The sequence below is a fragment of the Pyrus communis genome, chromosome 13, assembly GCF_041283825.1.
Source record: "Pyrus communis isolate YQ-2024b chromosome 13, ASM4128382v1, whole genome shotgun sequence".
Lineage (NCBI taxonomy): Eukaryota > Viridiplantae > Streptophyta > Magnoliopsida > Rosales > Rosaceae > Pyrus > Pyrus communis.
The window spans coordinates 29,024,396-29,039,695 of record NC_142577.1 but is presented as its reverse complement, the minus strand read 5'-3'; the positions used below and the strand labels follow the sequence as shown (position 1 = coordinate 29,039,695).

The 15,300-nt window shown below is 39.1% G+C and overlaps 4 protein-coding genes across 5 annotated transcripts; 2 read left to right on the top strand and 2 right to left on the bottom strand.

The window, feature by feature from the left end:
- LOC137736364 (uncharacterized) lies at positions 1-944 on the bottom strand. Its single transcript, XM_068475645.2, has one exon. The coding sequence runs from the start codon at positions 714-716 to the stop codon at positions 246-248; it is 471 nt and encodes a 156-aa protein (XP_068331746.2). The 5' UTR covers positions 717-944; the 3' UTR covers positions 1-245.
- A 3,311-nt stretch (positions 945-4,255) lies between these two features.
- On the top strand, positions 4,256-6,256 carry LOC137737944 (uncharacterized). The gene is made up of 3 exons (XM_068477531.2): positions 4,256-5,429; positions 5,547-5,624; positions 5,905-6,256. Exons 1-3 carry the CDS (start codon positions 4,578-4,580, stop codon positions 5,908-5,910), a joined length of 936 nt encoding a protein of 311 aa, XP_068333632.2. The 5' UTR covers positions 4,256-4,577; the 3' UTR covers positions 5,911-6,256.
- A 1,983-nt stretch (positions 6,257-8,239) lies between these two features.
- Positions 8,240-10,032, bottom strand: LOC137738293 (uncharacterized). The gene has a single exon (XM_068477931.2). The coding sequence runs from the start codon at positions 9,256-9,258 to the stop codon at positions 8,374-8,376; it is 885 nt and encodes a 294-aa protein (XP_068334032.2). The 5' UTR covers positions 9,259-10,032; the 3' UTR covers positions 8,240-8,373.
- A 2,206-nt stretch (positions 10,033-12,238) lies between these two features.
- LOC137737765 (mannose-6-phosphate isomerase 1) lies at positions 12,239-15,196 on the top strand. Of its 2 annotated transcripts, XM_088683507.1 has the most exons (6): positions 12,342-12,783; positions 12,999-13,166; positions 13,608-13,820; positions 14,080-14,346; positions 14,577-14,626; positions 14,704-15,196. In XM_088683507.1, the coding sequence occupies exons 1-6, from the start codon at positions 12,454-12,456 to the stop codon at positions 14,750-14,752; spliced, it is 1,077 nt and encodes a 358-aa protein (XP_088539633.1). In that variant the 5' UTR covers positions 12,342-12,453; the 3' UTR covers positions 14,753-15,196. The 2 variants fall into 2 exon arrangements, with proteins under 2 accessions (XP_068333419.2, XP_088539633.1); XM_068477318.2 differs by having other exon boundaries at positions 12,239-12,783; positions 14,577-15,196.
- Positions 15,197-15,300: the final 104 nt, after the last annotated feature.

The window sequence follows — 15,300 nt, the reverse complement described above, 5'->3', positions numbered from 1 at the left end:
TGATATCAAATGTTACACAATCGTGATTTATTATCAATAATTCAAAAACTTATTAAAAAAAACGTTCTTCTGCCCCAAAAATACAAATTGCCACCCATGTCATGAAAAAATGGAATAATTTCAAACCTATATCCACAATGTGAAAAATATTAATGTGGAAAACTTAACAAATTGAATCGATAAATAAAACAATTCATTCAAAAATCAACAAATACGCAAAAATTTGAACTCAAATTTTGATTCACTTAAAACGACTCCTGCCTCTGCATTCTCATTTCTTCATAGAACCTCTCAATAAACATCTGCGCCCGCAAATCAATGGAAGCTTCTTCTTCGTGGTCTTCCCAATCCAACGGCTCATATAAAGCCACTGCATTGTCATCATTTCCGGTGGTCGGCAGAGCTTCCAACGTGAAATCTCGATCTTCTCCTTCAACTCTCAAGCTGTTGCCCCAACATTTGCAGAGAAAGAACATCGAATACACGTCTCGAACTCGAAGGCTTTCGTTACGAATGAGGGGAGTGTTGGAGAGAGAGAACTGGTATTCTCTTACAAACCCATAGTCGTAATTCTTCAGAAGCTTCATCTTCTTTGAATATTGCAACTTCCTAATAAATGAGTTTTCAAATGATAGTTTTCTCACTCTGGCAACGAAGATAAAGACTTTCAGAAGCTTGGAGAGATTCTGAAAAATGGGTAGTCGTCTTTTCGACATTTTTAGTGAAAACTTTGAACTAACAAAAGAGAGACTTACATACAACAACGAGTACACTTACCCAACCGACAATCTAGAAAATTAGTCACTCTTATCTTTTAGTTGCAGGAAAGTTTGAGTTGGGGTTTGTGAAGGAGGGAGAGAGCATTTTTAAGGAGGCAAAAAGTGGAAGGAAGTGAAAGGAATCTAATTGGTGGTTGGGAGCCAAGCTGTAAAGAGCGGGTATACTGGTCGGTTGCTTCTTCTTGTTGTGTTGTTTAGGGTTTAATATATAAAGGTATAAGCAAACTAGCCGTTGGATTTTGGACCCCGATCGATGGGTTTCCTTCCTTCCTTCCCTCTATAATTCTATGAGTTTAATTGGACTTTTAAAACCGATCGATCTCACGTTTAAAAGGCTACTTTTCTGATGATTTCTATATGTATTTTGATGTTTGCCACGTGATTAGAGAGCGTATGAGGAGCTTTCTGAATTGTGCAACGGCTCCGAGTTTAAGGGTTCAAAAGGGGTTTAATACAAAAATATCCCTCAAGGGACCCCCAGAATTTGTATGCAAGATGAGCCTACCGGAGTGCCAATCAACCGAGCCGCCAGGGACACACTCGACGAGCAGACGAGGGACGAGTGGTAGGAGCCGACAAATAGTAGTGCCGGTTTAGTGAAGTCAAGTCTTTACGTCTATAGGGGCTCCCCGACGATCCCAAAAGCAACCTGTTCTGTTCCATAGGGCCAACTGCTTTCTTTATCTCGCTTGCGGCGGGATGATGATGAGTATATAAATCAATAAAGACCAAAAATAAGAAATGGCAAGAGAAATTTTATATCGATGGAGGAAATAACGATGTGGAAAACAGGGGCAGAGATTCTCTACAATGACCATCGTAGACCAAAGAATGTTTACTTATTTGGATTAGAGAAAGTGAAGGAGAAAGAAGAATTGAGGATAGAATCAGATTCGCTAGTTGATACGATTCATGATTTTTCCAAGTATTAGATTAATAGTTATAATATGGAACTATGAGTTATTAAACACAAGAGAAGTTTAGAATTTTAAATAATTCCAATAAATTACAATAAATGTAGGTAAGTAAACATTTCATATATCCAAAGGGAGTTAAGTTTAAGAGTGAATTTTACATGCATGATTTTTTTTCCAATTATATGTATGATTACATAGTGAGAATCCCGATTCACAAATGACAAAAACACTCCATAATGTTTAACAATTTTTTTTTTAACATTAGAAGAGGTTTCAAGTTCTTGTCATGCATTGATAAACAAATGTAACTATATATCATCACTCATATCATAGTGAGAACCCCGATTTCCAAATTACAGAAATTTAATAATTTTGTTTCCTAATGTTAGAAGAGGTTTCAAGTTCTCGTCATGCATTCATAAACGAATATAACTATATATTATCAATCCTGCATCCAAATATGAGAAATTGATGATAAAAATTGAACTTCTAAATGTTATTGCACTTCTTGTTTCTTCATTGTTAAACTAATGTATACAATAATACAAAGTTAGTTTACCTTGTTTTGTATTCAAGCATGCATATATACGTACCGTATGGGGTTGGGCATGCAGATCTCAAGTGTTTCTTTCTCCTTACACATTCCTTAATTTTCTATCACTTTCAATTAATTTGCAGTTTGAAGATGCTTTTACAGTTTTGGTGGGTTGTCCGACCCGACTTGATTTGTAATTAGGAGATTGATGGTTAGAGAAGAAAATAAGGATAATACTTCCCTCCTGAGAATAAACCCTACATGGACGAGGGAGGAGTCTTGTATGGTATTTTATAATTAAATTGAGTTACTCTCTATTTTGACAATTAGTTTTAAGGTAGAAACTCAATTCTCTTCATGATATTAGAGCTTGTTATTTCGGGTGTGAAACACAACGGCCACTTAGGCTCCACGTCATCCCATTTGTGTGGTTCATGTGTTATGCTTAAAAATTCACCGCACGTGAGGGATATGGTTAGAATGAATCCCACATTAATAATAGGATGAGCCTTGCATGAGCTTATAAATAAGTTAAACTATTCCCCATATTATCAATTGATATTATGATAGAACCTCAACTTCCTTTAGAAAGTCCTTATTTTCTCTAATGTGACATTATTTTATCATACAAATGTCTTAATCATTTATGTTCATTCTCTTTACTTCATGCAGAGATTGTATTTGAAAAATTTATACGATTTGAAAATCATTTAACAATCTATATAAATAAAAAAAATTAATAATCACGAGGATGCTACATATTATCATAATCGTCGATTTTTTTGATATATATGAATAGCTAAATGGTCTCTAAATCAAATGAATTTTCTAAAATTATCTTTACATAATGATGCAAAAATTGAAACAATTTTATTTGTGACGTTGCTACATGAAATGATTTTCTTTCCATCTTCTTCCATTTCTTCAAGGAAAAAAAATAGAGAAAAACTAATGAAAATGACTTGAAAACTTTGAGTTTTAAAGAAATGACAAAATAAATGGTAAAATGAATAGTATAACAAGATTGAAGTTTTAATGTAAAAATGTAATTTTTCGTTAAAATGAACAGTACCATAAATTTTTTGTTAAAGTTATCAAAAAAATAAACCATTCTTCCACATGAAAATAACCCATGTGTTGACTTCTTATAAACATAGCTCCACTCGGATAAAAAGCAATAAAAAAATGTGTTCACCATTGACTATTTCAAACCATCGGGCTTGACCTCTTGTTGAACCCACACGAAACAATTCAACTGCCTTGTTATAGTAGGCTAGTAGCCGTTGGCTAGTTTACATCTATGGTATAATATTTGTACAATTTCCTCTACGATTCGCATCATCCACATTCTCAATTTTAGATGTCTATGACTAGTAATAAAATAAAATAAGAATTTCGTTCAGAATAATTGGAAAGAAAGAATAAAATTTAAATAGCGTGATCTGATCATATCTGACAATGTATAATAATAAAGTAGTTCAAATAAAATTTCATTAAAAATAATTAGAAAGTAAGTACAATTTGACTAGTGCGGCTTGACCGTATCCAATAATGTACATCAATATAGTAAATAATTCACCATAACCAAATTTTCTTATCCGCACATTGGTTCAAAATTTGACTAGTGCAGCCCGACCGTATCCAACAATGTATAGCAGCACAGTAAATAATTCATCATAATCAGATTCTCTTATCTTCACGTTGATTTACGCTTCTTTCACTCCTTTCTATAAGTGTTTAAAATTGCGAGATTTGATTATTATTGTCAAGGTTTGTACACTACACAATTATATTTGCACATGTTCCATTTTTTGTGAAGAAAAGAAAGGCATGCTTTACAAAAATGAATATTGCCACCAAAAGGAAAAATATTAAGTGAAAATAATTTTCATTTTTGAAAATCAAATGAATATAATTTTAAATCAACGGCTGGGAGAAGAGATCAAAGAGGTAAAGTTCAAATCAGAGGGTGGTTGAGGGCAAAGGCTCACTCAAAAACGACGCATCACCCGGGAAACCTCAGCGGTGCGGAAAACACACCAAGCGCGCACATTAGCATTCACCAAAAAGAAGAGGAAAAAAGAAAAAAAAATCCAGAGTATATATAGCCCGAACGTTAAAACGCCCTCTCTCGGAGTCTCTCAATTCGCTCTCATCGTATATAAACTTACGTTTCCCGGCGATTTGCGAGAGAAAACCAACACAGTAACAACAAACCCAATAGAAAAATTCTCCCTTTTTCCCAGAAAATCCCGAAATTTTCCGAGAAAATCAGAGGAGGCGCCAGAAACAGAGAGGGCGAGCTGTGATCTGAGAGTGGCTCTCTTTGGTCTGAGTTTCCGATAAATGGTGTATATAGGCGGGTCGGAGGAGGAAGAGAGAGTGGCGGCGAAGTCCATGGCGATGGGTTCCGAGAGGACGAAGGCTCTGCACAATTTCAACTTGCCGTGGGATTTGAAGTGGGGGAACCAGAAGCACCTGCGGTGCCAGAAGGAGAGCTCCGACGCCGGCGGGAGTGGCGGGGAAGGGTCGGGGGCTAATCGGCGATCGTCGGCTCAGAGGATGGAGAGCTCGCCGGCGGTGATGACTCGGCGGAGGGATTTGGAGTTCCAGAAGCGGAAGTTTCGGGCCCCGAGGCCGAGGATCGAAAACGACGATGCGGAGGAAGGGATCGATGCGTTTAGGCAGAAGCTCATGTTTGATCTCAAGACGGCGGCGGATAAGATGAAAGACGCGATTTTGAGGGAGAAGGAGGTGGCAGTGGCGGGGGCGGCTGCTGATACTGACGTGGCGGCGGCAGAGGAGGATGTTGAGATGGCGGAGGTTGGCGAATCGGAACCTCCGGTTGCGCCGGAGCCGGAGCAGCCGGAGGCGAGGCCGTGGAATCTGAGGACGAGGAGGGCGGCGTGCAAGGCTCCAATGGGCGGCGGCGGCGGCGGTGCTAAGGTGGTGAGAATCGAGGAAAAGAAGGCGAATTACTCGCCGTTGAGGAGTGAGGGTAACAATGGCGTGAAGTCGCCGAGGCTGGTGAGAGGGGCTTCGGTTTCGGGTCCAGAGAAGAATAAGGAGGAGGAGAAGCCCAAATTCTCGTTGACGCTCACCAAGAAGGAGATCGAGGAAGATTTCATGAAGATGCTCGGCCACCGCCCTCCCCGACGCCCAAAGAGGCGGCCAAGAAATGCTCAGAAGCAATTGGATGTACGTCAAATTCCCAAATTCATAAATCGTGACCCTCCTCTTAGTTTCTTGACTTCTTCCCTCTCGGCCATTCTGTTTGTTTATCAAATTAACTGACGGCGGTTGTTCTTGTTGCAGGGTTTGTTTCCCGGTGCGTGGTTGACGGAGGTCTCGGCGGAGACGTACAAGGTTCCTGAGTTCCCTGAAAATACAAAGGTGATTGCTTTCTTCTGACTTCTCTCTCATAACTTCAAAAGTCTTCGTCTTCAAACTTTTCATTGATTTGAATATTTGATCAACACTGAGTCACTGAAGAAATTGGGGTGTCTAAATAATGCAATTATCCCCAAATTTAGCTGATTATTTTCTTGGGATTTTCAAATTTTCATGAGTTATGAAGATTATGGAATTCAAAGTTCCCGCTTTTCTTTCTTTCCCACATTTTCAAATCACAACTTTGTTCATTGCTGAACTGTTTGCTCATTCTTTTTTGCAGAGGTAGCGATCCGGGCAAACGCGGGCTTATGTGGATTGTTTCAAGCCTCTGGTTTATTTCTGACTGCTGCTGCTGCTGCTTGCAAAGCTGATTGGTGGGTATGCCCACACACACATACACATTGGAGTTTTGATGAAACGTATCAAATCCCCTGTTACTGCTGAATGTTCAGTTGCTTTGGAACACTAATTTTGTTTGTTAATTATAATTCATCTTCCCTTCTTTTTCTGAATAAAATGTAAATAAGGGAAATCTGGCCGGATTCTATTATATCGAAAATAACATTTGTGGTCTGAGCTAGGTTTTCCTTTTCGGTGACTGTCTAATATAATATCAGTTGCATTTGATCTCAGTGTTCCCATTGTTCATCTTTGTTTTCGTTTTCTTTTCGGGTGCATGCTTGGCAACATACTACTTGACAGTTTTGAATCTTTTACTGTTCTCTTCATTTACACCATCTTTGAAACAAGTGAAGTGAATGAAAGAGGAGTGGCTAGGGAATTAATTGTTTGTATGGAAATGGACTTGTATATTTCCTTCTTTTCTGTACATTGTAAAATATTAAATGAGCATGTTCTTTCGAATGTAATTGAACTTTTGAGCTAAATGCAAATCTAATGACTTGTTTTGAGGTCTCCGTTTCATGGAAGTAGTGTAGCTTCAAGGCGGTAGGTTGTATCGGAAACACTTGTTGGCTCCTACTTCTTGCCTGTGTTTTGGTTTTTGGTGTTAATCTTCACAGTTCTGCCCTGTCCTGCTCAACTACCTCTATTAAAACATCGCTGTTTCGCTTAACTAGAATTATTAATCTTCATAATTCTGCAATCTTTTCATTTCTTCTTTTGTTTCGTTTTGGTACAGATGCAATCTTATCATTTTTACCTGCTGATTGCCATCACATTCACACTACAAATTTCTGGAACAATGATTTGTAATACAGTAACACCTTGGTCATTGTTTATCGGTAGTCAATTGTTCGAGATGTGAATAATGTAGATTTTATGAAATTTTTATGAATATAATGTTTGTCTTTTGCATCCTGTCCTTCTGGTGTGAGATGGATAATGTTTGTTTTCTTCTTTTGTTTATTGCCTATTGGAAGAAGGCATGCTACTGTTTAAAGTCAATCCTTCACATTTAATTTGGCTTGTTCAAAACTGAAAACTTCCATCAAACCCTAAACAGTTGGAAGTTCTGTACGTTGGTGACCATTGATCAACGTCTCGTGATCAATGATCTTAGCATTCATTGTTGCATTGTAACATTAATTCGAGACTTCACGGTGATATCCTGTGCGCAGAGAAGTCTCTCTCTTGCTCTCTGGTCTCTGCAGGACCTTTTCCTGTCCTGAGATTTTCCTAGCCTACTCGTTTGTTTGACTTCCACTTTGACTCGTGAGTTTTGTTCCCGGAAATGGATGACCTGTTATTCTTTTGGCAGAAAACCTCCCAGGCTGCTGTTTGACTCGGCAACTTGTCCTTGCTGTGACTGCGCGTTTGCGTAGTGTTGTTGTCTTTGGGTTCTCAGTTTCAAATTTCCAGTTGTTCAACTGTTGAGGCCCAACCCAGTTTGTGCCTCCAGTCCAGTAAATCTTGCTCGCAACCTTTAAGGGGCCTTTTGCAGTCCATGATGGCCGCAGAACGTTGCGATCGAGTGTGCCCGTCACACCGTCATATTCCCGCTTTGGTGATAAAATGTACCATGTGCGAAATCCGCCGAATTATCTTTTATAATAATTCCAATCCGTCATTGACTGACGTTCTTTCGCAGATGTGTTTACTTGCATGTAATCCGTAAAGGAATAATCCAACTTCAACCGCGTGTCTTGTTGCCATTGTTTGAGCTTGAACTTCCTCCCTCGTTGCCGCGACCTTTTCTTGTTGCCGCTGTCTGTAGCTGTTTTGGTTAATGAAGTTACTATTTGCCAGAACAACAACGAGCCATCGCTTGGAAAGTACAAGAGAGGCATCCTAAAATCTTCATACATTACACAGAGAAACAAACATTTTGACAAGACGATATTGTAATCTAAATTACCCTAACTTAGGTGGAATTTGAATTTGACTTTAGACGAAATGAGACGGGCACCTTCCCTACTCAACTAACCTAACTCACATTTACAACTATTTCGAAATTTCAAATTATACATGAAAACAAAAGAATTGTTGTATGAATTTTCAAAAGAGTAAAAAGAGAGTCAAATTTACTTATTTGGTAATTTGAAAAAGAATGAAAAAGAACGAAAAAGCAGAAAAGAAAGAAGGGGATGTGAGAGTGAAAGAAAGATACCTTGTTCATCTGTCACCTAACACTTTGTCCACTCTACTTTTCACACTTCCAGCCATGAAATTTACCCATCACCATAAAAAAATTTCTTCAATTTACAGAGTATGAATATTATCACATGGTACCTAATAATACAAGATTGCAGACAGCTAATTTCATCTGTACTTGGAAGATTTAACACAGTCATTTCTTCTTCTTTCTAAATTTACCGTTACAGAAGAGAGAACCGAACCCGAAAAAATTCACAGTAACTTTGGAAATGTAAGGCGGTGGGAGATTCAGAACAGGGCTGATTCTGACTCCATTGCCGTGAGATTCACTCTTTCTCAACGCCGGCTTCTGATTCATGTTGTTGTAAGGATAATATGTACTCGAACTCGACGCAGACGATGATCTTCTGCTCGAAACCGATGTCTGTTTCTGCAAATGCTGCTGCTGCTTCTGATGAGTTGCTGTTGTTGTTGTTGTTTCCTTTGGAGGCAATGCTTGCTTTTGATTTGGTTTTGGGGCCGACCCCGTTGAGTTGCTTCTCGAAAGAAACTGAAGCGGCCGGATTAGGCTCTTGCCGCGAGCAGCGTCGCAATTGAGACTGCTGCTCCGCCGGAACTGCCAGAATGGCTTTGCTGTTGGAGGCTTGTCGGTTTCATCTGCATCGGCATTGGCGTCTAAAAATTCTTTCAACCTCTTCTTCTTCTCATCTGTCTTTAGCCTCTCTGCTTTTATAGGTGTTGCGCGATGAGCAAGGGTGGGAGGAGCTGCCCTCTCATCATCAGCCTGACGAGTAACTGTTTTCTCTTCAGGCTGGTGAGTTTCTTTGGCGGCGGCGAGATTTCTCTTGATTTGGACAGGGAGAATCTTCCCATTGGAGAAAAGCTCGTCCGCCGAAGACAACTCCAGCTTGAGATTGTTTACAACGCAGAAGTCGAAATCGGCAGTGGAATCCAAGAGAGAGGAGTCTAACCGTTGCCCTTGTTTCGGAGCATGATTCGTCTTGTCCAGATCATGGGAGAATGAAATTCTTGGACTGAATCCGGGGCTCCAAATCTCCGAGCAGACCTCAATGGCCATGGTTGCTCCAAAACCAACTAACGAAGTGTTTCGAATTCGAAGAGAAGTGCCTGAAACAAGGCTTTAAAATCCAGCAGAGAGCCCAGAGTGGCATTGAATGTCGGCAGATTCGGAGTCAAAAGAAGCGAAAAGTCGGCAGGAATTTGAATTATGGGAATCAGAAGTCAGAAGCCAGAAGCCAGAAGCAGCAGCAGCAGCTTTAGCTTTTCCATTTTTGTCTGTGCTTTGAGCATTTCTGAGAGATTGTAGCAGCATTGGAGGATATCAGAACAATTCTGCAGATTGCAGAGGTCGTTATATTGCCTTTTTCCCCAAGTTATCAGAACAAAAGGAGAAAGATAAAGAGAAGGAAATTAAAGTGGTTGAATTTAAGCACCGAAAGGCTAGAAAAGAAGACCCTCAAAGCCTCCTCTATGAGGTTTCCAATGAAACTTTTACTTTTGGGGATGGGAAAAACAGAGTGAAAGTGAGTTGGGTGAGGGAAATGGGATTTAAAGTCCAAAAAAAAAAAAAAAAAAATCGTTGGTTTGTTTGATACATATTGGAACTAAATGATTAGGAATTCATAGATTTTGCAGACATGACCGTTAAATGATAACTGCAAATTAAAAAGTTTCAATAACGATACTTATACGGTTTAAATACGTCAATCACAACTGAGTTGATAAAAAAGTATATTCACGAATGAATGATGAAAATATATATATAGATGAAAATAAAATTTTGGCAGCAGCCACCTGATTGGATTTTCCATTAGGAAGGTGCTATTGTGCTTCATTTATGAAATCAATCAGTAATAATCCATGCGAATATTTATCTAGTACTATAAGGTACATTATGCAAATTATAACAACAATCCAGCTTTATACCATTAAGTAGGGTGGGTAATCCCAGAACGTCATTGTGCACGGTTTGTGCCAAGTTTTCCGTTCGCTTCAAGTACTTCATATCTTCTCTTATAGTCTCTTTGAAAGTCTTTATAGATTTTCCTCTACTCCTTGTATCCTTAGTCCCCATCTCATATATTTTGCAAATTACAGAAACCCAAAATTCTGAAATCTCTATATGAAAAGGAACAAAAATTACATGGGAAGCAACTGGTTTTTGGGGTGGATTTAGTTGATTAATAAAAAAAAGAGCAGTCTCAAGCAACAATACTTCTCGCTTTGTGAGGGTTGGGAGATGGGGGAACGTCTATCATACGCAACCTTATTTTTTTATTTGTAAAATAGTTGTTTTCACGACTCGAATCTGTAACATTTTGATTGAAAAAAATAAAAATAAAAAACAACGTTTCCGTAGCCCAAAGCTCGCTCTCATCAATTGAAAAATAAACTTAATATATTTTCGGGACATAGACAGAAGGTTACATCCAGATCTAAAAGGTTGCCATTTGGATATAAAAATCCAATTCAGCAAGTTCCAAATTGAAAATAATTTAGAGAAACAAAGCAAAGGTGTGTAATATGTTGCCTAATTGGTTGACATAAGATTGATGATTGATGAGGCAAACAATAATGTGTCACGCGACGTAGGGTCCATGTGGGACGCAGCCCCATAACGTTGTTTTGTATAGGCATTATTTGTTGCGTTGCAAGCGCTCAAACTAGTTTCAACCTTATTAGGGCAAAGACACAATGAAGTTGTACCAAATCTTAAAGCATGTGATCATGTTAGAATGTGAGAGCGTGCAACACAAAAATATGTGGAGAGACTCAAAGTTGTTCAACTACGTATGTTAAACTTTAATATTGGATGTGAGTTACTTTCAACATGTCTTTTTATGAGTAACGCTTTTTGGGAACATGATTTAAATGATCATGTTTGTGTGGAGCTTTAGGATCAATCGATCCTGGTCATTCACCACATATCGAACGACTACAATTTCACCAACCTCATGTTCATTGCCTTCTCTCTTCTCTCGTCATTGCTTTACTTCTCATGTTCACAGATCGAATGAGTTCGCGACCGAGGCATGTTGATGACTCGTTGTAAAGTCGATTGGCGCAGAGAACAAATTCGCCACAGAAGAGAGGTTATGATCCCACCTTCGTCGGCGATAGTGTGCTTTAGTGCACAATGAACGCGCAAATCATAAATAGTGTTTGGTTGGGTAGAATTGTAAGGTGATGGATGAGGCATGACGTCCATGGATTTGGAGGTTCTTTGGCCGCAATAGCGCTCTTCAATGGCGTTATTTTTTTTCACTATTCGATATATCATGAACGACTCTGATTAATGGGTCCCAAGTACCCGCACAAACAGGATTTGAAGAGGATCCTCTTTCAGACCTTTTGTGGTTAACACTTTTCACAATTTTAATTGGATATATGGGAACATGTGGGACAATTGGACAGATCACATGAATATCATGTTAGAATGTAGCCTCTAATCCAAAATTATTTAACTATGTGTGAAGAGGTAATCTTTAAGCACTAATATTATACTTAAATCATTCCATCACTCTCAATATATTGAAGTGGGATCCATGATGAGCACCCGCACGAAGGAGACTTCGATAGTTTTGGTTTATCAGGACTTATCTCGCATGTGATAGAACTAAAGTTACGAAAGCTAAAAGTTACGTAAGATCAAAATACAAATGAACACATATTTTTGCGATATTTACTCTATAAAAAATATGATCTTTTGTCACGCGCCTTACTCATACGATCACAATTTGTAATCATAGAACGTGCAAGTACATGCTATGCACGAAGGATTTGACACATGGGCTAGTACCTCTGTTTGACCTAAAAAATAAGGGCTCCAAAGAAATGACTAGGACGGAGGGACAGACAATGCATGATATAGGCCCACGTAACGCGATGTCAGTGTCCCTTAATTTGATGGGCTTGTACATTCCTCGTCCCACCGCCCACATGGACCCTGTTTGGGAATCTAATTAAGCATATCCCCGAAACGTTGTCGTTAAGGCATTAAAATACATAAACCCCAAATTAAATTACCCAACATAAATACATGCAAACGCCAAACAGCGCTTTTACCAAACGAAAACTACAGCGGAAAATTGAAGTGAAACGTCGTCAGATCTAGACCCGGATCCGACCCGCCAGCGGAACGATGCTGACAGCTTTGACTATCGGGTAACCTCCAGATTTCCACAAACCGACACGACCTTTCCCTCCATACAATCTTTTATTCCCGCAATTTGGGCCGGTTCGAAATGAGAAAATGGAGCCGCCGTGGGACAAGAGCATGAAGAAGAAGCGGAAGCGGAGCCGCCGCCCCGTCAGGCTGAGATGCTCCGTCAAGAATTACGATTGGGGCATTGTCGGCCGCAATTCCAAGGTCGCCAGGCTTTTCGCGCTCAATTCCGGGTCTGACATCGACCCGGGCAAGCCGTACGCGGAGTTCTGGATTGGGACTCATGAATCTGGGCCGTCGTATGCGGATTCCGGGTCGGAGCCCTTGAGTCTCAAGGCCTGGATCTCGCAGGATCCTGGTGTGCTTGGAGACAAGGTGGTTGAAAAATGGGGTGCTGATCTTCCGTTTTTGTTTAAGGTATGGGTTCTGTTTGTTGTTTGGTTGCTGAGAAAATGCTGAAGAGGGAAAAGAAAATTGAATAGTTAATGATAGTTTGTGAACACTGTATTTGCATTTTGTTTCTTGTTATCTGGGTAATACATTGTAAATCTGAGATTTAGAACTTTGTTCTGCAAAATGCTAGTGATTTCTTTTGCAAGATTATGGAGTTTTGGGATTATTGTGGATTGTAGGTGCTTTCGGTTGGGAAGGCGTTGTCGATACAGGCTCATCCGGATAAAGAACTGGCTAGGGTGTTGCACAAGTTACACCCAAGTGTTTTCCGAGATGACAATCACAAGCCTGAAATGGCATTGGCATTGACGGAATTCGAGGCTCTTTGTGGGTTTATCAGTGTCAAGGTAAAATATGCAACTTCGTTTTGATGTCATTTGGTTCTTGTGCTTGTATTGAATTTGATTTTTTATAACAGTGTGGCTAGATTTAGATGACGTTTCTTATCAATGTCCTGAAAAAGTACCGATTATAGTTGCGATGGGTTAGATCACTAGTAATTGGTAATGAAGCATAAACTCTGCTTTTGCTTTTAGCAATCAGTTCCACCGGATCTTGTGGTAAGGAAGTAAAGGAATGCAGTTGAAATCAATAAGTTAATACGCTGTTGAAATCAAGTTTTTAACTTTCTCAAGTAATCACCTGAAATGCATTTCACTTTTTACCCTCAGCTTATAAAGATTTTATAAAACATATTCAACTGAGTGCATTCTTATTATAATTATAAAACAATTTCTCGTACTCCATATTGTTCGTTTGTTCCTAATTGTATATTTTATTTCAACCAGGAGCTTAAGGACATGCTTAATAGTGTTCCCGAGATTGCAGAATTGGTTGTGGTTGGAGATGCAGAGCGGATTCTGCTTGGTAGTGAGCACCATGAGAATGGGAAAGCCAAAACGGATATAGAGTCCATCTTCACTCGACTTATGTTACTAAGTAAAGATACAATTGCTGAGATGATTTCTAGACTGAAAAGACGCCTTTATCTAGAGAAAAAGGTACTTTCAAGTTATGTTTGCTGTAATTGTTGCCATTAAAAAGTTGCTTTCCGCTAAACATATTGAAGGATATAACCCACACAATAACTAAAATCATAGCTCATTGTTCTGCTATCAGTATATACCCAATATGAAAGCGATAGGAACATTGTTGTTTGAATGGTCAGTATAACTAGAGAGTTCCACCATTATCATGTTTATGTTGATTGCATCACTAGGTTTTTCTTCAATTACAATATTCTTTGCTTCATTGGACCAGAAAAGGCATTTGACGGTTAAAGAACAACTGGTACTCAGATTGGAGAGTCAATATCCAGATGATGTGGGTGCAATAGCAGCGTTTTTTCTTAACTATGTGAAGCTGAACCGTGGTGAAGCAATAAGTCTTGGGCCAAATGAACCTCATGCATATATTTCTGGTGAATGCATTGAGTGTATGGCAACTTCTGACAATGTTGTTCGTGCTGGCCTTACCTCAAAACCATTGGATGTCCAAACACTTCTTTCTATGCTCGAATACAGACAGGTAACATAGATTTTCATTCTCGATTCTTTCCGTTTCTTGAGGGATGCTCCATCTGTCACTGTTGTCCAATGGATCAATAGGTCTATGCATTTGCCATGACTTCATCACTGTCTCATCTGTCAATGTCTGGCTGGATTTTACTGGATATGATCATCACGCCTTCTGGTAGATATGAGCATTCTAGAGAATATAAACCTGCTTGGTTCTAATCTATTGACATTGTTTTTCAGGGTTCTCCTGAAATTATGCAAGGCGTTTCTTTGAATCCATACACAACAAGGTATCTCCCACCTTTTGAAGAATTTGAAGTTGACTGCTGTAACCTTCCTCACTCTGCATCGGTGGTTTTTCCTTCAGTCCTAGGACCATCCCTCTTCCTGTTTACTGCCGGGAAAGGACATTTTGATGCAAGTCTGTCTGAGGATGATATAGTGACCGGTGATGATATAGTTGAAGAGGGTGAGGTTTTCTTTGTGCCTGCCAACACGAAGATTAGCATTACCGCCAAATCAACAGAACTACAATTGTATAGGGTGGGAGTGAACAGCAGAATATTTAGGGATTTGTAGTCTGCAGTCACTTTGAATTCTTCCATTTTCTTTTTCCGAAAGAAGAAAAATGTGGACACGGTTTTATACGGTCACATTCTTATGTAATATTTACATAATATTTCCTCCATCATTCTTTACATGTATTTTATTTATCCTTTCCGATTCTCATAATTCTATAACTAGTGTATTGGTATCGTTAAAGAGATTTTGTATGTAATTTAATGTAAGTTTTCGAGCTGATGAATTGTATGACTGTATTCTAGGAAGATCAATGTCCTCGCTGGCCATTTTTTTGACAACTGACATTGACCCTTCTGTGAGTTTGGGCTTAGTTGCTTGCTGAAACCATACTTTGATTCCAATTGTTAAGAGTTTGTGGTAGTAAAAACTGACTCGAAAATAA

What these genes read in the sequence shown, in the direction of transcription:
- LOC137738293 (XM_068477931.2), bottom strand. Translation starts at nt 9,258, where the DNA reads ATGGCCATTGAGGTCTGCTCGGAGATTTGGAGCCCCGGATTCAGTCCA.
- LOC137737944 (XM_068477531.2), top strand. Translation starts at nt 4,578, where the DNA reads ATGGTGTATATAGGCGGGTCGGAGGAGGAAGAGAGAGTGGCGGCGAAG. An exon ending in ATGCTCAGAAGCAATTGGAT is followed by an intron (nt 5,430 to 5,546) that starts GTACGTCAAATT and finishes TTCTTGTTGCAG; the next exon opens with GGTTTGTTTCCCGGTGCGTG.
- LOC137737765 (XM_068477318.2), top strand. Translation starts at nt 12,454, where the DNA reads ATGGAGCCGCCGTGGGACAAGAGCATGAAGAAGAAGCGGAAGCGGAGC. An exon ending in ATCTTCCGTTTTTGTTTAAG is followed by an intron (nt 12,784 to 12,998) that starts GTATGGGTTCTG and finishes TGTGGATTGTAG; the next exon opens with GTGCTTTCGGTTGGGAAGGC. An exon ending in CTATGCTCGAATACAGACAG is followed by an intron (nt 14,347 to 14,576) that starts GTAACATAGATT and finishes ATTGTTTTTCAG; the next exon opens with GGTTCTCCTGAAATTATGCA.
- LOC137736364 (XM_068475645.2), bottom strand. Translation starts at nt 716, where the DNA reads ATGTCGAAAAGACGACTACCCATTTTTCAGAATCTCTCCAAGCTTCTG.